General features: G+C 40.4%; 1 protein-coding gene across 2 annotated transcripts in view; it reads right to left on the bottom strand.

Annotated features, from left to right (window-relative positions):
- Positions 1-22,500, bottom strand: part of LOC110488657 (dedicator of cytokinesis protein 2) — a 141,584-nt gene that overhangs the window by 24,493 nt on the left and 94,591 nt on the right. For both annotated transcript variants that reach the window (XM_036942766.1, XM_036942765.1), the window contains exons 21-22: positions 7,872-7,970; positions 7,596-7,690 (exon numbers count right to left, since the gene is read on the bottom strand). In XM_036942766.1, the coding sequence (XP_036798661.1) occupies positions 7,596-7,690; positions 7,872-7,970 (194 nt within the window). The remainder of the gene's footprint in view (positions 1-7,595; positions 7,691-7,871; positions 7,971-22,500) is intronic.

Genomic DNA, 22,500 nt, shown 5'->3' with positions numbered 1-22,500 from the left:
CCTATATACTGTATCAATGTTCTATCTCAATGTTCTATATCTATCTCTACCTATATACTGTATCAATGTTCTATCTCAATGTTCTATATCTATCTCTACCTATATACTGTATCAATGTTCTATCTAAATGTTCTATATCTATCTCTACCTATATACTGTATCAATGTTCTATCTCAATGTTCTATATCTATCTCTCCCTATATACTGTATCAATGTTCTATCTCAATGTTCTACCTATATACTGTATCAATGTTCTATCTCAATGTTCTATATCTATCTCTACCTATATACTGTATCAATGTTCTATCTAAATGTTCTATACCTATCTCTACCTATATACTGTATCAATGTTATATCTCTATGTTCTATATCTATCTCTACCTATATACTGTATCAATGTTCTATATCTATCTCTACCTATATACTGTATCAATGTTCTATCTAAATGTTCGATATCTATCTCTACCTATATACTGTATCAATGTTCTATCTCAATGTTCTATATCTATCTCTACCTATATACTGTATCAATGTTCTATCTCAATGTTCTATATCTATCTCTACCTATATACTGTATCAATGTTCTATCTAAATGTTCTATATCTATCTCTACCTATATACTGTATCAATGTTCTATCTCAATGTTCTATATCTATCTCTCCCTATATACTGTATCAATGTTCTATCTCAATGTTCTACCTATATACTGTATCAATGTTCTATCTCAATGTTCTATATCTATCTCTACCTATATACTGTATCAATGTTCTATCTCAATGTTCTACCTATATACTGTATCAATGTTCTATCTCAATGTTCTATATCTATCTCTACCTATATACTGTATCAATGTTCTATATCTATCTCTACCTATATACTGTATCAATGTTCTATCTAAATGTTCTATACCTATCTCTACCTATATACTGTATCAATGTTCTATCTCAATGTTCTATATCTATCTCTACCTATATACTGTATCAATGTTCTATATCTATCTCTACATATATACTGTATCAATGTTCTATCTCAATGTTATATATCTCTACCTATATACTGTATCAATGTTCTACATATATACTGTATCAATGTTCTATCTCAATGTTCTATATCTATCTCTACCTATATACTGTATCAATGTTCTATCTAAATGTTCTATATCTATCTCTACCTATATACTGTATCAATGTTCTATCTCAATGTTCTATATCTATCTCTCCCTATATACTGTATCAATGTTCCATCTCAATGTTCTACCTTTATACTGTATCAATGTTCTATCTCAATGTTCTATATCTATCTCTACCTATATACTGTATCAATGTTCTATCTCAATGTTCTACCTATATACTGTATCAATGTTCTATCTCAATGTTCTATATCTATCTCTACCTATATACTGTATCAATGTTCTATATCTATCTCTACCTATATACTGTATCAATGTTCTATCTCAATGTTCTATATCTATCTCTACCTATATACTGTATCAATGTTCTATATCTATCTCTACCTATATACTGTATCAATGTTCTATATCTATCTCTACCTATATACTGTATCAATGTTCTCTCTACCTATATACTGTATCAATGTTCTATCTCAATGTTCTACCTATATACTGTATCAATGTTCTATATCTATCTCTACCTATATACTGTATCAATGTTCTATATCTATCTCTACCTATATACTGTATCAATGTTCTATCTCAATGTTCTCTATCTATCTCTACCTATATACTGTATCAATGTTCTATATCTATCTCTACCTATATACTGTATCAATGTTCTATCTCAATGTTATATATCTTTACCTATATACTGTATCAATGTTCTACATATATACTGTATCAATGTTCTATCTCAATGTTCTATATCTATCTCTACCTATATACTGTATCAATGTTCTATCTAAATGTTCTATACCTATCTCTACCTATATACTGTATCAATGTTCTATCTCAATGTTCTATATCTATCTCTACCTATATACTGTATCAATGTTCTATATCTATCTCTACCTATATACTGTATCAATGTTCTATCTAAATGTTCTATATCTATCTCTACCTATATACTGTATCAATGTTCTATCTCAATGTTCTATATCTATCTCTCCCTATATACTGTATCAATGTTCTATCTCAATGTTCTACCTATATACTGTATCAATGTTCTATCTCAATGTTCTATATCTATCTCTACCTATATACTGTATCAATGTTCTATATCTATCTCTACCTATATACTGTATCAATGTTCTATATCTATCTCTACCTATATACTGTATCAATGTTCTCTCTACTTAGATACTGTATCAATGTTCTACCTATATACTGTATCAATGTTCTATATCTATCTCCACCTATATACTGTATCAATGTTCTATATCTATCTCTACCTATATACTGTATCAATGTTCTATCTCAATGTTCTATATCTATCTCTACCTATATACTGTATCAATGTTCTATATCTATCTCTACCTATATACTGTATCAATGTTCTATCTAAATGTTCTATACCTATCTCTACCTATATACTGTATCAATGTTCTATCTCAATGTTCTATATCTATCTCTACCTATATACTGTATCAATGTTCTATATCTATCTCTACATATATACTGTATCAATGTTCTATCTCAATGTTATATATCTCTACCTATATACTGTATCAATGTTCTACATATATACTGTATCAATGTTCTATCTCAATGTTCTATATCTATCTCTACCTATATACTGTATCAATGTTCTATCTAAATGTTCTATATCTATCTCTACCTATATACTGTATCAATGTTCTATCTCAATGTTCTATATCTATCTCTCCCTATATACTGTATCAATGTTCTATCTCAATGTTCTACCTTTATACTGTATCAATGTTCTATCTCAATGTTCTATATCTATCTCTACCTATATACTGTATCAATGTTCTATCTCAATGTTCTACCTATATACTGTATCAATGTTCTATCTCAATGTTCTATATCTATCTCTACCTATATACTGTATCAATGTTCTATATCTATCTCTACCTATATACTGTATCAATGTTCTATCTCAATGTTCTATATCTATCTCTACCTATATACTGTATCAATGTTCTATATCTATCTCTACCTATATACTGTATCAATGTTCTATATCTATCTCTACCTATATACTGTATCAATGTTCTCTCTACCTATATACTGTATCAATGTTCTATCTCAATGTTCTACCTATATACTGTATCAATGTTCTATATCTATCTCTACCTATATACTGTATCAATGTTCTATATCTATCTCTACCTATATACTGTATCAATGTTCTATATCTATCTCTACCTATATACTGTATCAATGTTCTATCTCAATGTTATATATCTTTACCTATATACTGTATCAATGTTCTACATATATACTGTATCAATGTTCTATCTCAATGTTCTATATCTATCTCTACCTATATACTGTATCAATGTTCTATCTAAATGTTCTATACCTATCTCTACCTATATACTGTATCAATGTTCTATCTCAATGTTCTATATCTATCTCTACCTATATACTGTATCAATGTTCTATATCTATCTCTACCTATATACTGTATCAATGTTCTATCTAAATGTTCTATATCTATCTCTACCTATATACTGTATCAATGTTCTATCTCAATGTTCTATATCTATCTCTCCCTATATACTGTATCAATGTTCTATCTCAATGTTCTACCTATATACTGTATCAATGTTCTATCTCAATGTTCTATATCTATCTCTACCTATATACTGTATCAATGTTCTATATCTATCTCTACCTATATACTGTATCAATGTTCTATATCTATCTCTACCTATATACTGTATCAATGTTCTCTCTACTTAGATACTGTATCAATGTTCTACCTATATACTGTATCAATGTTCTATATCTATCTCTACCTATATACTGTATCAATGTTCTATATCTATCTCTACCTATATACTGTATCAATGTTCTATCTCAATGTTCTATATCTATCTCTACCTATATACTGTATCAATGTTCTATATCTATCTCTACCTATATACTGTATCAATGTTCTATCTCAATGTTCTACATATATACTGTATCAATGTTCTATCTCAATGTTCTATATCTATCTCTACCTATATACTGTATCAATGTTCTATCTCAATGTTCTATATCTATCTCTACCTATATACTGTATCAATGTTCTATATCTATCTCTACCTATATACTGTATCAATGTTCTATATCTATCTCTACCTATATACTGTATCAATGTTCTCTCTACCTATATACTGTATCAATGTTCTATCTCAATGTTCTACCTATATACTGTATCAATGTTCTATATCTATCTCTACCTATATACTGTATCAATGTTCTATATCTATCTCTACCTATATACTGTATCAATGTTCTATCTCAATGTTCTATATCTATCTCTACCTATATACTGTATCAATGTTCTATATCTATCTCTACATATATACTGTATCAATGTTCTATCTAAATGTTCTATATCTATCTCTACCTATATACTGTATCAATGTTCTATCTCAATGTTCTATATCTATCTCTCCCTATATACTGTATCAATGTTCTATCTCAATGTTCTACCTATATACTGTATCAATGTTCTATCTCAATGTTCTATATCTATCTCTACCAATATACTGTATCAATGTTAACTGTATTGATATGTTATCATGCCATCTGATATTTATATCAATTGGACCTGATACAAATATTCATGTAAATTATATCAATAATAAAATATTGACACAGTATCCATATATACGGATATCCATATAGCTTGAACAGGTACTGATAATACATGAGTAATTATTAAAATGATTCCAATTGTTATGTAAAGGGACTAAACTATTCAACCATATTTGACTTAATCTAAGTTTAAAAAGTGAAGTTCAAGTAAACTAGCTGACTATCTTCCCTTTGCCTTTCTCTTCCAGGCACAATCTATCTTTTTAATCCTGTAAAAGAACTGATTGCTCCCTCCATCGGACCTCTCTATCGTTTCTCTCTAGGAAACACTCTATCTCCTCATCCTTCCCTTATTAACCCGTGTCCACTCATCCTTATCTTCTCTCTCTCTCTATCTATAGTTTTATCTCTCTCACCCACTCTCTCTCTCTCTCTGCACTGTGCTATCGGCCCTGGCCTATGGAAATCTCTCTGTCTCTCTCAACCCCCCCCCCCCCCCCATCTGTATCTCAGGGCTAGTATCATGGTGTGTTATCTAAGGCCTTGTCTGGTCTCATAGGATAAACAGTCCCTTACAGCCTAGGGACATGACAAATCCTGTAGAAGCTACAATCCACAACAACAACACATCTGCTCACCGTGGACCTAATGTAACAGAATGGAATATCAGTTGCATGTTTGAAACTTTGGTCCAACGACCCCTGTTGTTAATGAGACAACGTCGGCCTTCAGCCCAGTTCAGATACAACGGCCGACACGAGGCGAGGCAAAATGAAACTAGCCACTTTTAGAATGTTGTGTTGTACAGCAGCTGACTAAAGACAAGGCATTTAGATCACGGAGACTAGGCATGCGGTTGAGACAGTTTCCACGGTAACAGGGAATCTTTACATTGACGTGATGAAACTTTGAAACCAAGCTGCCACTGCCCGTAGCAACGTGTTGCAGCAAACGATTGTCGTGAAATACATGCACCAGAAACAGGGTACACTTTTGTGACTGTGCAGCAAAATAGCTAGCTACAGTAGCTCTCTTCTTGGCTAGCTAACTGGTTGCTTGGCTGAACACAGAACGTTAGCGTAACGGTCTCTGATTGGCTAAATGGGTCCGTCTCGATCACAAGACCTTAGCTAAAGGTTTTACATGCCGAATCAGATCAAACCAACTTTGTTCTAAAACACCTTATGACCGTTGTGTCTCATCTTATGTATCTGAACTGGGATGTAGGATGTAAATCCCAGTTCTGCCCTCTCCCACCTATGTGAGACTGCTGTTCATTGACTACAGCTCGGCATTCAACAGCATAGTTCCCTCCAAGCTCAGCACTAAGCTCCGGATCCTGGGACTAAACACCTCGCTCTGCAACTGGATCCTGGACTTTCTGGCGTGCCGCCCCCAGGTGGTGAGGGTAGGCAACAACACATCCGCCATGCTGACACTCAAAACGGGGGACCCTCAGGGGTGCGTGTTTAGTCCCCTCCTGTACTCCCTGATCAGCCACGACTGCAACACCATCAATAAGTTTACTGATGACACGACGGTGGTAGGCCTGATAACCATCGACGATGAAACAGCCTATAGGGAGGAGGTCAGTGATACCAACTTTTCAGCAAAACAAAGGAGCTGATCATGGACTACAGGAAACGGCGGGCCGAGCTCGCCCCCTACCACATCGACGGGGCTGTAGTGGAGCTGGTTGTGAGCTTCAAGTTCCTCGGTGTCCACATCACTAAGCAATTAACATGGTCCACACACACCAACACAGTTGTGAAGAAGGCACGACAACGCCTCTTCCCCGTAAGGAGGCTGAAAAGATTGACTGGCTGCTTCACCTATTGGTAGGGCAACTGCTTGGCATCCGACCGCAAGGTGCTACAGAGGGTGGTGTGGAGGGCCCTGCCATCCAGAACCTCCAAACCATGTGGTATCAGAGAAAGGCACAGAAAATTGCCAAAGACCCCAGCCATTCAAGCCATAGACTGTAGACTCTGAAACCACACGGCAAGCTGCACCAGGCCAAAAGGCTTCCGGAACAGCTTTTAGCCCCAAGTCATAAGACTGCTGAACAGTTAATAAAATGACTATTTGCATTGACCTTTTTTTTTGCACTGGCTCTCATACACCGACTCTATGTACACTCACTGTACTCTACCCACACACTCACACATACTTACACTGACACACACTCACACATACTTACACTGACACACACACACACGCACACACACACACACACACACACACACATACACACACACACACACATTGTTTTTTATTGTGTAACTATTAAACATTTTTTGTTGCTAATTCTCTTACTTGTTAACTCTGCATTGTTGGGAAAGGGCTCGTAGGTCAGCATTTCACGGTAAAGTCTACTATAACTGTTGTATTTAGCACATGTGACAAATACATTTGATTTGACTTGATTCCCATTGACCTACCGCTACTTGATTGCATCAACATGATCCAGTATGCGAGAGCACTAGTCTATACCCAGCTACTGGCCATTTGAGTCAGAAAATGGCACTCCAAGCTTTATACTGAAACACCAAATATCTTCCTAACACCGCAGCAATACAAATCAGAGAGTACACTAGAATGTGAGAATGTTCTTATTATTTTGATGTTCATTATCCATCTGCTTAGTGCTCCTTAGCTGTGTCTCCAGCTTCTACGCTATATTGCTCCTCTACACTACAGCTGTTTGTACAGTCTCCGTTCTGCACCATAATCACAATGTTACCATCGTCAGAAATAAGTCGGATTTGTGAGACTACATCTGGTGTCAGAGACATCTTGTGTGTGTGTGTGTGTGTGCGTGTGTGCGTGCATGCGTTCGTGCGTGTGTGCGTGCGTGTGTGTGCAGTACCTGTTCTGCACCATGATCATGGCCATCCAGTCTGAGGGGTAGACGTGCTTCCCAATCAGTTCCTTGAACAGTAGGAACGTCTCCATCAGGAAGTCCTGCAACAACACAGAGAGTGTGTGAGTGTGGCTGTGTGGATTTAAGCAGGCATGCATGCGTGTTTGTGTGTGTGTGTGTGTGTATGTGTGCATGCTTGTGTACATTTGTGTGTGTGTGTGTGTGTGTGTGTGCGTGTGTGCATGTGTGTGCGTGCGTGCAACTATGTGTGTGATGTCTCACCACTAGGTCGGTGGTGCCTGAGAAGGTCTCTAGGTAGCAAGAATAGTGGCTGTCATCCATCTGACTCAGAGTGGCCGTCATACAGGCCACCACCCTGGACTGAGAGAGAAAGAGAGGGTGAAAGAGAGAGAGGGAGAGAGAGAGAGAGAGAGAGAGAGAGAGAGAGAGAGAGAGAGAGAGAGAGAGAGAGAGAGAGAGGGGGGAGAAAGAGGGAGAGAGAGAGAGAAAGAGAGAGAGAGAGAGAGAGAGAGAGAGAGAGAGAGAGAAGGAAAGAGAGAGAGAGAGAGAGAGAGAGAGAGAGAGAGAGAGGAGAAAGATGAAAAAAGAAGAGAGAGAAAGATGAAGAAAGAAGATAGAGAGAGAGGGGAGAGAGAGAGAGAGGAAATAGAGAGAGAGGAAGGAAAGAGAGAGAGAGAGAGAGAGGAAGGAAAGAGAGAGCGAGAGAGAGAGAGAGGAAATAGAGAGAGGAAAGAGTGAGAAGAGAGACGAGAGAGAGAAAGTAATGAATTACACATCCACTGTCAGTCAGCATTAATTATGACTTAAACACGAACAAAAGTATGTAGACACCTGCTCGTTGAACATCTCATTCCAAAATCATGGAGATTAATATGGAGTTGGTCCCCCTTTGCTGCTACAACAGCCCCTGTCTTCTGGGAAGGCTTTCCACTAGATGTGTGAACATTGCTGCGGGGACTTGATTCCATTCACCCGCAAGAGCATTAGTGAAGTCGGGCACTGATTTTGGGCGATTAGGCCTGGGTCGCAGTCGGTGTTCCAATTCATTCCAAAGGTCTTCGATGGGGTTGAGGTCAGGGCTCTGTGCAGGCCAGTCAAGTTCTTCCACACCGATCTTGACAAACCATTTCTGTATGGACCTCGCTTTGTGCACGGGGGCATTGTCATGCTAAAACAGTAAAGGGCCTTCCCCAAACTGTTGCCACAAAGTTGGAAGCACAGAATCGTCTAGAATGTCATTGTATGCTGTAGCGTTAAGATTTCCCTTCACTGGAACTAAGGGGCCTAGCCCGTACCATTATTCCTCCTCTACAAAATTCACAGTTGGCACTATGCATTCGGGCAGGTAACGTTTTCCTGGCATCCATCAAACCCAAATTTGCCCGTCGTACTGCCAGATGGTGAAGTGTGGATTCATCACTCCAGAGAACACGTTTCCACTACTCCAGCGTCCTATGTCATCCATAGAACATTCTTCAAAGAGTCTTGACACTCATCCAAGTGTTTCCAGGTGCTTTTTTGCCAAACTTGAGTCGACTTCTTGGAGAAATGGGTCCCGTTATGTACGGCAAAAACCAAACACTGCATTCCACAGTAAGAACCTCATAGTAGCAGTGTGACGGTATGGGGATGCTTTGCTGCCTCAGTGACTTGCCATCATTGAAGGAACCATGAATTCTGCTCTGTATCAGAGAATTCTAAAGGGGAATGTCAGGCCTTTCATCCATGAGCTGAAGCTGAAGCGCATCTAGGTAAAAAAATGTTTTATGTATCCCCAAAAACAAACGCAAAGTGATATGTGGTATTGGAACTTTTAGCTGGAAGGATCAAACTAATCGGAATGTTTAACAGCAACATAATTCTCCTATCTCTAATTTAAGATGGGTCTTACCACTGGGCAAAAACTGGTTGAATCAACATTGTTTCCACGTAATTTCCACCAAATAATTCAATGTGCCGACGTTGAATCAACTTGGGAAACTGATTGGATTTGCAAAAAGTCATCAATGTAATTGGAATTTTGTATTTTTCAAACCAAACGCTTAACTTCAATCCAGTGACATGGTGAATCTTTTGGTTGGTTTGAATTTCGAATTCACGTCAGTGGACAACTCAACCAAATGTAAATCAAAACCTAGACGTTGAACCGACATCTGTGCGCAACTCTCCACCCCACAATCACATCAGAGAGAGGAGAGGAGCAAGGACAGGAGAACCCCCCCCCCCCCCCCCGATCATCCCTCAATCACTCCCTCTTCCAACCCCCATCTCGCTCTCTTCAGTTACCCTTCCTCCTCCTCATATGTCCGTCTCTTTCCGCGCCTCTAGGTCCTCTCACCCTCTTTTCTCCCTCTGTCACTGTACCATCCTGCTTTCAAGACACATCTGCTCACCTCTTCTATTTGTCTGTATACAGTGTTGTAGTGATGTGCAAGTAGTTAAAGTACAAAAGGGAAAATAAATAAGTATGGGTTGCATTTACAATGGTTGTTCACTGGTTGCCCTTTTCTTGTGGCAACATGTCACAAATCTTGCTGCTGTGGTGGCACACTGTGGTATTTCACCCAATAGATAGGGGAGTTTATCAACATTTGATTTGTTTTCATATTCTTTGTGGGTCTGTGTAATCTGAGGGAAACATGTGTCTCTAATGTGGTCATACATTTGGCAGGAGGTTAGGAAGTGCAGCTCAGTTTCCACCTCATTTTGTGGGCAGTGTGCACACAGCCTGACTTCTCTTGAGAGCCAGGTCGGCCTTCGGCGGCCTTTCTCAATAGCAAGGCTATGCTCACTTCTCTCTCTTTCCCTCTCTCTCTCTCTCTCTCTCTCAGCATACAGTGCCCTCAGAAAGTATTCAGACCCCTTGTCTTTTTTCACATTTTATGACAGCTTCATTCTAAAATTGATTAAATCTACACACAATACCCCAAACACATTTTTGGTACCCTTCCCCAGATCTGTGCCTACACACAGTCCTGTCTCTGAGCTCTACGGACAACTCCTTCGACCTCATGGCTTGGTTTTTGCTCTGACATGCACTGTCAACTGTGGGACCTTTATATAGACAGGTGTGTGTGCCTTTCCAAACCACGTCCAATCAATTGAATTTACCACAGGTGGGACTCCAATCAAGCTGTGGATACATCTCAAGGATGATCAATGGAAACAGGATGCACCTGAGCTCAATTTCGTGTCTCAAAGGGTCTGAATACTTATGTAAATAAGGTATTTCTGTTTTTTAACACATTTGCAAAAAACAAGGGATCTGAATACTTTATATACTGTACACATATATATATATACCTGTCTCTATGTATCTGTCCTTATGTCTATCTCTGGTTGGTAGTGACGGAGTGAGATAGGATGGGGACTGAAAGATGAGAGAGGGGGAGCGAAGAAGTGATACATGATGGATGATATTTTCTATTTTTTTTTAAATGGGAATGTGTGTGTGTGCACTTGCATGCATGCACAAACACATGCACACATAGAAAACCGCGAACATGCCTCAGGAGGTTGGTGGGACTTTAATTGGGGAGAACGGTCTTGTGGTAATGGCTGGAGCGGAATTGTTGTGGAATGGTATCAAATATATCAAACACATGGTTTCCAGGTGCTCGACGCCATTCCATTTACTCCACTCCGGCCATTATTATGAGCCGTTCTCCCCTTAGCAGCCTCCTGTGGAACACACACACACACACACACACACACACACACACACACGCAAACACATTTATATTCCACTGCTGAAAGCACATTGTTCTCTCATATCTCAGCCAGATCACTCAAGATTGACTTTGAAATTGGATGTCTGTCCATGTCCTGAGGACATCGGGAAAGGCCTTCAAAAACTAAGGTGAACAGTAAACGCTTTTACCATCAAATAGGCTTGGGTTTTCCTAGGGTGTTGTGGGGGGAGGTGGATGAGTGTAATCTGATGACTCCGGATCCAAAGGTTGTTTGTTCAATCCCAGTGGTAAACACTCATTTAAAATCTAACCCAAACCTTAATCCCATGACTCCGGTTCCGAAGGTCACGCATTCCATCCCAGAGGTAGACACAATTATTATAATTTTTTGGACCCTATCCCAAACCTTAAACCTTAGTGTTATTCCGAATGGTTAAATTATCTAAAACCTTCAATCTTAACATCTAAATTTGACGTTTGGAGAAATATGGATAAACGTACGACTCTGAAGCCAAATTGGTGAAACCGTGAGATGAAACGCCTGGGGGACTACCCTTTAGCAATCACCACGGGAGCATTGCATTGTCTCTGACATACACACACACGCACGCACGCACACACGCAGGCACGCACGCACGCACGTACGCACACACGCACGCACGTACGCACGACACACACGAACGCAAGCACACACACACACACACACACACAACGCACGCACACACGCACGCACATGCACACACACACACACACGTGCACGCGCGCGCACACACACGCACACGCACACAAAGCCTAATCATCGTGACACACCCAAAAAATGCAGGCACACAATCAGACCAGCCAGGTCGCTCCAGATCCACTGCGAAATTAGACATCCGCCGAGGTAAGCATGGATAGTCAGGATATGGCGTCAAACCTGGCCACCAGGGGCAACGGTGAGCGCTAATACAGTCAGGTGAGCTGGTCTGTATTAAATATACACTACCGGCCAACAGTTTTAGAACACCTACTCATTCAAGGGTTTTTCTTTATTTTTTACTATTTTCTACATGGTAGAATAACAGTGAAGATGACTCTGGGGCTGGGCGGTATACCAGTATTGATTCACGGTATTTGAATGTTTGGTTTGTTAAATGTGATATAGTTTGCAAATCAAAACCCTGAAATAACACATATGGAATCATGTAGTAACCAAAAAAAGTGTTAAATAAAATCAAAATATATTTTATATTTGAGATTTTTTCAAATAGCCACCCTTTGCATTGATGAAAGCTTTGCACACTCTTGGCATTCTCTCACAAAGACACGGCGGTTGGAACCAGAGATCTCCAATTTGGACTTTATAAAAAATGAAAGCTGAAATGTCTTGAGTCAATAAGTATTTCACCACTTTGTTCTGACAAGTTAAACAAGTTCAAGAGTACAATTTGTCACAGAATAAGTTGCATGGACTCAGTATTTGTGCAATAATGGTGTTTAACAAGATTTTCTGACTACCTCATCTCTGTAACCCACACATACAATTATCTGTAAGGTCCATCAGTCAGGCAGTACATTTCAAACACAAATTCAACCACAAAGACCAGGGAAGTTTTCCTATGCCTCGCAAAGAAGGGCACGTATTGGTAGATGGGTAAAACAAAGAGAGCAGACATTGAATATCCCTTTGAGCATGGAGAAGTTATTGATTACATGCTGGATGGTGTATCAATACACCCAGTCACTACAGAGATACAGACCTCCTTCCTAACTCAGTTGGGGCAAATCCAACACAGAACATCACAGAGTACCACACTTCATACATGTTATGGGTATGCTTGTAATCGTTAAGGACTGGGGAGTTTGTCAGGATAACAAAGAAACGGAATGGAGTTAAGCACAGGCAAAATCCAAGAGGAAAACCTGGTTCCACCAGACAATGGAAGGCCACATCTACACTGGATTTGCTTACCAAGAACACAGTGAATGTTCTTAAATGGCCGAGTTACAGTTGGCAAAATCTATGGCAAGATCAGAAAATGATTGTCTAGAAATAATCAACAACCAATCTGGCAGAACTTGAAGAATTTTGAAAAGAATAATGTGCAAATGTTGCACAATCCAGGTGTGTTAAGCTCTTAGAGACGTACCCAGAAAGAGTCCAATGGTGCATCTACAAGGTATTAACCCTGGCACGTGAATACTTATGTACATGTGATATTTCTGTATTTCATTTTAAATACATTTGTAAAACATTTTAAAACCTTTTTTTTTGCTTTGTCATTTGGAGGTATTGTGTGTAGATGGGTGAGAGAGAAACAAATATTTTGAATTCAGGCTGTAACACAACAAAATGTGGAAAAAATCAAGGGCTATGAATACTGTAGATACGGCCAGCAAGATAGCTAGCTAAGGTGAGCATGCTAACCAGCTACACTGACAGCTGTCAGTTCCCTATTTGTTGATTTTTCTCCACTCCTCGCGGAAATCACCACGTCGTTCTATCCCACCCCAATTCGTGAATATGTATAAGTGGCCTGCGTCATTCTTCGGAGGTGGAACGTTAATGAGCACTTACGCTCTAGGGCAGGAATTATGTTGAAATAGGGGTGGCATCACCCACTGGTGGGGGCCTTTAACCATTCAGAATTAATGCCTAGAAATGTGACGTTTGGACGTCACATTTGGAAGTCTGATTCTGCAGTGAGACTGTGAGAGTGTGTTGATTCAGACACACAAACTCAGACACGCTGACACACACACACACACACACACACACACACAGACACACACACATTCAGTCACACAAAAAATGCAGGCACACATTTAGACACACACACACACACACACACACACACACACAGAGAGACACACACACGCACACAGACAGACACACTGACTCACACACACATTCAGACGGCGTCTCTGTGGGTAATGTTGGTTACATAAAGCTTTAATTAGGAAGTGATATTTCAGCTCTGTGAGCAACGTGCTGCTTATCCCTCTATCTCTCCCTGGTAGAACATGACACCAGACACCCTGTCAAGATCCAACCTCTTTCATCTCTTCTCCTCGTTTCTTCCATTGCGCCACCCCTCCCCTCCCCACCCCTCCTCTGTCTGAACTGAAACAAAGTTTGTGTGCTCTGTGTGTTTACTGTGACACTGCTGCCAACCCGAATGCTTGATGTGTCCGGCACATAAGTAAGTGCGCACGCACAGACACACGTATACATGCACAAACAAAAAAAAGACACAAATAACTGCAAGCACGCATTCACACACCGAACTGCAAACAACCAAACAAATCCTCCCCAAGAGTCAACTTCAAACACTCAGATAACTCAGCTCAACTTCTAGAGCTCTCCCTCTCTCTCTCTTTCTTTCTGTCCTTCTCCCTCTCTGACAGTGTTCAAGTGAGAACGGCTGATTACTAATAGGATTATCAACAGGGTAGACTACACACACACACACACACACACACACTATGAAGACACAGACGCAAACGTAATGGAGGCAGCACAAACAAACAAGTAGTGAGTTCACTACATATTGTCGGTATATCCTAGATAGAGTAGGGGGGGGTTGGGGCCAGCAGTTCATTGGCTTACTTCCCTGTAATTGGTAGTCTCTGAGAAATTAACACAGTCCTCAATCTCTTTACTCACCCTCCGAAACACACACACACACACACACACACACACACACACACACACACAGAGCTCTAGTCCTGTCCAGGGTCCAGGATCTTATGTAACTGCCAAGAGATTATTGAAAAAGCAGGACACAGATGCTCGGCTGGGGATTTTGCTCCCTCCTCTCTTTCTCATTCTCTTTCTCTCCATTCATCCGTCTGTCTCCATCCCCCCTTACCCCCTTTCTCTTTTATTGAACTAAAATCAAAGACAGATTTCAGCAGGACAGCAGCCAGGTTTGCTCAAGATCCATTTAGAAATCCGACATCGGTCAGGAGGTGCCTTCAAAACCGGCCACTAGGGTCAACGGTGAGCTCTTTTACCATCAAGTAGACTTGGGTTTCGCCAGGGCGCTGTGAACAAGGGTGGCGGATGGGGGCATAAGCCACGAGCTCCGGCTCCGAGGCTCGCGTGTATAATCCCAGTGTTAGGCACTTGTTTTATTGTTTTATTGTTTTATAAATAAATAATGCAGCCCTATCCTAAACCTTACCCCTTAACTTTAACCTTGGAGTTGTTTTTGTTTGAACCCTATACCAAACCTTAACTCTTAACTTAACCTTTCGGTATCGGTGCCTAAACTTAACTAGCCGCAAAGCGCCGGCGACAGCAGCAGCCGCAGCAGGAGGAGCATCCCAGCGTGTCCAAAACATCAACAATCTGGATGAACTAGTAACCGGAAGGTTGCAAGTTCAAATCCCCGAGCTGACAAGGTACAAATCTGTCGTTCTTCCCCTGAACAGGCAGTTAACTCACTGTTCCTAGGCCGTCATTGAAAATAAGAATTTGTTCTTAACTGACTTGCCTAGTTAAATAAAGGTTAAAAAAAACGCGGGCAAACGTCGGAATCTGAAGTCCATTTGGTCAAACCGTGAGTTCTTGTTGAAGGACAGAACATTCATCTACACGATTTTGTCAGTAGAGAATAACGCATCTCAAGAAAAACAGATCCACACAAAATAATACAATAACACCGACAGGCAGACAGACAGGCAGACAGAGAAACAGACAGGAGACATGAATACAGAGACCGAGACAAATGTGTGCACTAACACAAAGAGAGAGAGAGACACACACAAATGTTATTTTAGACTGACAGTCATACACCGAGATATGCAATCAACCACACCGCAGGATAGAAGAGGCCCTTCTTGTCATTCAATTATCTCTGCCACATACTCTGCCACATTCTCTCTCTTTTCTCTCCTCTCTCCCTCACCTGTGTTTTTGTTGAATGAAAGAGGATGGGGGAGAGTTAGAGAGGGATAGAGAGAGAGAGAGAGAGAGAGAGAGAGAGAGAGAGAGAGAGAGAGAGAGAGAGAGGGGGGGTTTGAGAGAGGCAGGCAGGATAGGAGCAGTGTAATCAGCTGGTATGTTTGCATGTCAGAGAGTACTGATTAGACAGATCAATGACTTCACAGCTCAACGTCTCTCCGTCGGGCACAAAGAGGTCTATCAAGCCCTTTTTCTAACAACCCCGGCTAACGCCCTGAGATACTTAGCGAGGGAAGGAGGAAGGGAGTGATGGATGGGCGGGGGAGGAGAGGGGAATAAGGTAACGACAGGGAGAGAGTCTGAGATGAGGGAAATGGGAATAGAATTTAGACACATTAGCCTGACCCCTAAAATGACAACCCTCGTCTCCACTCCTCCTTACCTCCTCCCTCCCTCTTTCCCTCGGTCCTCGTCTTGCAGTAATGTGCTCCTTTCCCCATCACAACATCCTCCAAAATCAAATTACAGAGAGCTTAGAGAGAGAAAACACGCCTCGCCCTCCTCGCCGTGCAGGATGTGCGTGTGTGTGTGTTGGTCTACGTGTGAGATTCCTCTCGCACACAACATAAAGGCGTATGGCAATTATTGTGCATTGGGGGTGGTGGTGAATAGAAATGTTTCAACTTTTTTATTTATTTAACCTTGATTTTGACAGGGGAAGTCATACTGAGACGAGTGTCTCTATTATATGTGAGTCCAGCGTTAGTACAGCAAACGCATACAATATACACAATTACAAAACATAGTAGGAGTAAACAGACACCTTTATCGACATAGAGGTCTCCGATCATTGCTCTGAACTGACCAAGGGGGACCAGAACATATCATTTCAGAGAGCTCTGTAAGTTGTTCCACATAAAGGGCCCCCCCCCCCAAAAAACAAAAGCAGCGTTACCCAACTCTGTGGAGACCGAAGGGACCTCCAGTGTTATTGTTTTAATAATTTACCTTTATTTACCTACGCAAGTCAGTTAAAAACTCATTCTTATTTACAACCCCGGCCAAATCCTAACCCGAACAACGCTGAGCCAATTATGCGCCATCCTATGGGACTCCCAATCACGGCCGGTTGCGATACAGCCTGGAATCAAACCAGGGTCTGTAGTGACGCCTCTAGCACTGAGATGCAGCTCCTTAGACCGCTGCGCCACTCCAAGCTTGAGACCGGGTTTCGTCATTTGTGAGTCTAAGTTGAATGAATGACGATAGATACATAGGAAGTTTCTACATGAGTGCTTTGCAGATAAACACAAGAAAATGCTACTCTCTCCTTACGTACAAAGACGCCCAACCCACTTCTTGATACAAAACACAATGGTGAGTTCTATAAGCATCACAATGGAAAACAGCATGTAGTGGCTTAAGTGTAGATGCTGCTGCATGCAGATAGATAATATCACCATAATATCACCATAATAAATCTAAAATAGGCCTGGACAATTTATTTTCTATTAACAAAAGTCAGACATGTAAAAGAAACCTTGAACTTCAACTTCTTCACCGGCTCTGTGACACGTTTTTTAAATGACAGTTTGTCATCAAGCCAGATACCAAAATATGTGTACAATGGAACTCGCTCAATTTGTGTACCGTTCAAATTCCTTTAAATCTGGGTTATGGGACCTAGAAAAAAGCATCTATTTTGTTTTGTTTGCATTTAGCACTAACTTCGGATCCAACAGTGACCTCTGCAGTGATTGAAAATCAGACTTCAAATGCGAAAAGGCTTGGCCAACTGAAGGAACAATTGAATACTGTATCATCTGCACACAATTTTTTTTTTTTTTTACAGCATTACCAATGTTATTTACATAGATTGTAACACTTACACTGACACACACACACGCACGCACGCACGCACGCACGCACACACACACACACACACACACACACACACACACACACACACACACACACACACACACACACACACACACACACACACACACACACACTGCACACACTGCACACACACACACTGCACACACACACACACACACACACACACACACACACACACACACACACACACACACACACACACACACACACACACACACACACACACTTAGTCCGCTGCTCATCTCAGCAGAGATCAATTGAAACTCGACACAAGGTGAGTCGACAACTTTTCTATGTCGCATGCATCACTGGTTATTTTTGGCAGGGGTCAGAACATTCAGATACACACTTTATCAGGGGACATCCGAGGGAACACACACACAGATTCATAACACCCCAATTTATCACTGATTATACAAGGGAATCTCCAGAAAGGGAAAGCCGTGAATAAAAACACACACAGAAACATTCACCGTTCAACAATCAGAAAAACAAGTTGACTTCTCTCTTTATGATCTCTCTTTTCTTTTCTTTCCTCTCCAACCCTCTATCTCTTTCCATGTCACACTAAGGGAGTGTTGAGAGGTCCCTCTCCTCTCTCTCTAGTGGATAAACTACTGATGTAGGCATCTCTTGTATATCAAACTCTTTTCACACGCTCCCTTCACAAGTCACCTCTCTCTAACTTGCACTTGTGAACGCGAGAGACTGAGCGAGAGGACGGGTGAGAAACAGAGAGAGGAGGGGGGAGAAAGAGCGAGGGGAGTCCTAAATAGCTTCTCAGACACTTGAGACCCAGAAACAGAGAATAGTGAGGGAGGGAGAGTGAGAAAAGGGGGGAAAGAAAGGGGAGAAAGTGGGACAGTAAGACAAGTACAGACAGAAGGACATCAGTAATACAGCATGTAACACATCAGACTGAAATACAGAGATATAGATATAGATAGATATAGTAAGATATAGAGAGATATAGATAGATATAGAGAGATATAGATATAGATAGATACAGTGAGATATAAAGAGATATATACAGATATAGATAGATAAAGTAAGATATAGAGAGATTTAGATATAGATAGACATGGTAAGATATAAAGAGATATAGACAGATATATATTTAGATAAATATAGTAAGATATAGAAAGATATAGAGAGATATAGATAGATATAGTAAGATAAAGATAGATATAGTAAGATATACAGTTGAAGTCGTAAGTTTACATAAACTTAGATTGGAGTCATTAAAACTCGCTTTTCAACCACTCCACACATTTCTTGTTCACAAACTATAATTTTGGCAAGTTGGTTAGGACATCTGCTTTGTGCATGACACAAGTCATTTTACCAACAATTGTTTACAGACAGATTATTTCACTTATAATTCACTGTATCACAATTCCAGTGGGTCAGAAGTTTACATACACTAAGTTGACTGTGCCTTTAAACAGCTTGGAAAATTCCAGGAAATGTCATGGTTTTAGAAGCCAATTGGAGGTGTACCTGCGGATGTATTTCAAGGACAACCTTCAAACTCAGTGCCTCTTTGCTTGACATCGTGGGAAAATCAAAAGAAAATTCACAACTCAATTTAGAATTGACCCCGGCCCTGACACGCAAATGCACACACTTGCACATACGCACATGGCCAAGTCGCAGTTGCAAATGAGAACTTGTTCTCAACTAGCCTACCTGGTTAAATAAAGATGAAATAAAAAATAAAAACATACACATAGACGGATACGTGCACGCGCGTACGTACACACACACACACACACACACACACACACACACACACACACACACACACACACACACACACACACACACACACACACACACACTGCACACACACACACACACACACACACACACACTGCACACACACACACTGCACACACACACACACACACACACACACACACACACACACACACACACACACACACACACACACACACACACACACACTGCACACACACACACACACACACACACACACACTGCACACACACACACTGCACACACACACACACACACGCACACGCACACGCACGCACACGCACACGCACACGCACACGCACACACACACACACACACACACACACACACACTCCCTCGATCGCTCTATTTATTGATTCCCTTGCTCCTTAACACTCTCTTTGGCACTCTAGCTCTCCCATTCTCCATCTACCTACTGTATATCCATCTTTATCTATATCTGTCTATATCTTACTATGTCTATCAATATTTATGTATATCTTACTATATCTATATATATCTTACCATATCTCTATCTATCTGTATCTATCTATATCTTATTATATCTATCTATATCTTAATATGTCTATCTATATCTATCTATATCTATCTATATCTATGTCTTAATCTATCTATCTATCTATCTATCTATCTATCTATCTATCCTACCCTGTCTTTCTAAGGTCTTCGAAAGCCAAGTTAACAAACAGATTACCGACCATTTCGAATCCCACCATACCTTCTCCGCTATGCAATCTGGTTTCAGAGCTGGTCATGGGTGCACCTCAGCCACGCTCAAGGTTCTAAACGACATCATAACCGCCATCGATAATAGACATTACTGTGCAGCCGTATATTCATCGACCTGGCCAAGGCTTTCGACTCTGTCAATCACCACATTCTTATTGGCAGACTCGACAGCCTTGGTTTCTCAAATGATTGCCTCGCCTGGTTTACCAACTACTTCTCTGATAGAGTTCAGTGTGTCAAATCGGAGGGCCTGTTGTCCGGACCTCTGACAGTCTCTATGGGTGTGCCACAGCGCTCAATTCTCGGGCCGACTCTCTTTTCTGTATACATCAATGATGTTGCTCTTGCTGCTGGTGATTCTCTGATCCACCTCTACGCAGACGACACCGTGGCCTCCAAATGCTCTTAAACGCAAGTAAAACTAAATGCATGCTTTTCAATCGATCACTGCCCGCACCTGCTCGGCGGCCACCATCACTACTCTGGACGGCTCTGACTTACATGGGTGTCTGGTTAGACTGTAAACTCTCCTTCCAGACTCACATTAAGCATCTCCAATCCAAAATTAAATCTAGAATCGGCTTCCTATATCACAACAAAGCATCCTTCACTCATGCTGCCAAACATACCCTCGTAAAACTGACCATCCTACCGATCCTCGACTTCGGTGATGTCATCTATAAAATAGCCTCCAACACTCTACTCAACAAACTGGATGCAGTCTATTACAGTGCCATCCGTTTTGTCACCAAAGTCCCATACACTACCCACCATTGCAACCTGTGCGCTCTCGTTGGTTGGCCCTCGCTTCATACTCGTCGCCAAACCCACTGGCTACAGGTTATCTACAAGTCTCTGCTAGGTAAAGCCCCGCCTTATCACTGGTCACCATAGCAGCACCCACTCGTTGCACACGCTCCAGCAGGTATATCTCACTGGTCACCCCCAAAGCCAATTCCTCCTTTGGTCGTCTTTCCTTCCAGTTCTCTGCTGCCCATGACTGGAACAAATGGCAAAAATCTCTGAAGCTGGAGACTCACATTTCCCTCACTAGCTTTAAGCACCAGCTGTCAGAGCAATTTACAGATCACTGCACCTGTGCATAGCCTATCTGTTAAACAGCCCATCTATCTACCTACCTCATCCTCATACTGGTATTTATTTATTTATTTTGCTCCTTTGCACCCCAGTATCTCTACCTGCACATTCATCTTCTGCCGATCTACCATTCCAGTGTTTAATTGCTATATTGTAATTACTTCGCCACCATGCCCTATTTATTTCCTTAACTTACCTCGTTTGCACTCACTGTGTATAGACTTCTTGTTTTCTTTTGTTCTACTGTGTTATTGACTGTATGTTTTGTTTATTCCAAGTACAACTCTGTGTTGTTTTATGTGTCGAATTGCTATACTTTATCTTGGCCAGGTTGCAGTTGCAAATGAGAATTTGTTCTCAACTGGCCTATCTGGTTAAATAAAGGTGAAATAAATTAAAACAATAAAAATACATCTATCTATCTATCTATTTAAATCTATATATATATTGTACTATATCTATCTATATTTGACAATATCTTTCTTTATCTTACTATATCTATCTTACTATATATTTCTACATCTTACTATATCTAACTATATCTATGTATATCTATTTATATCTTACTATATCTATCTATAACTATTTATATCTTACTAAATGTATGTATATCTTACTTTAATATATCAATATCTATCTACACTACCGTTCAAAAGTTTGGGGTCACTTAGACATGTCCTTGTTTGTGAAAGAAAAGCAAGTTTTTTGTCCATTAAAATGACATCAAATTGATCAGAAATACAGTGTAGACATTGTTAATGTTGTAAATTACTATTGTAGCTGGAAACAGCTAATTTTGAAT

Source organism: Oncorhynchus mykiss, chromosome 14 (genome assembly GCF_013265735.2).
Source record: "Oncorhynchus mykiss isolate Arlee chromosome 14, USDA_OmykA_1.1, whole genome shotgun sequence".
Taxonomy (NCBI): Eukaryota; Metazoa; Chordata; class Actinopteri; order Salmoniformes; family Salmonidae; genus Oncorhynchus; species Oncorhynchus mykiss.
This window is presented reverse-complemented; position numbering and strand designations above follow the sequence as displayed.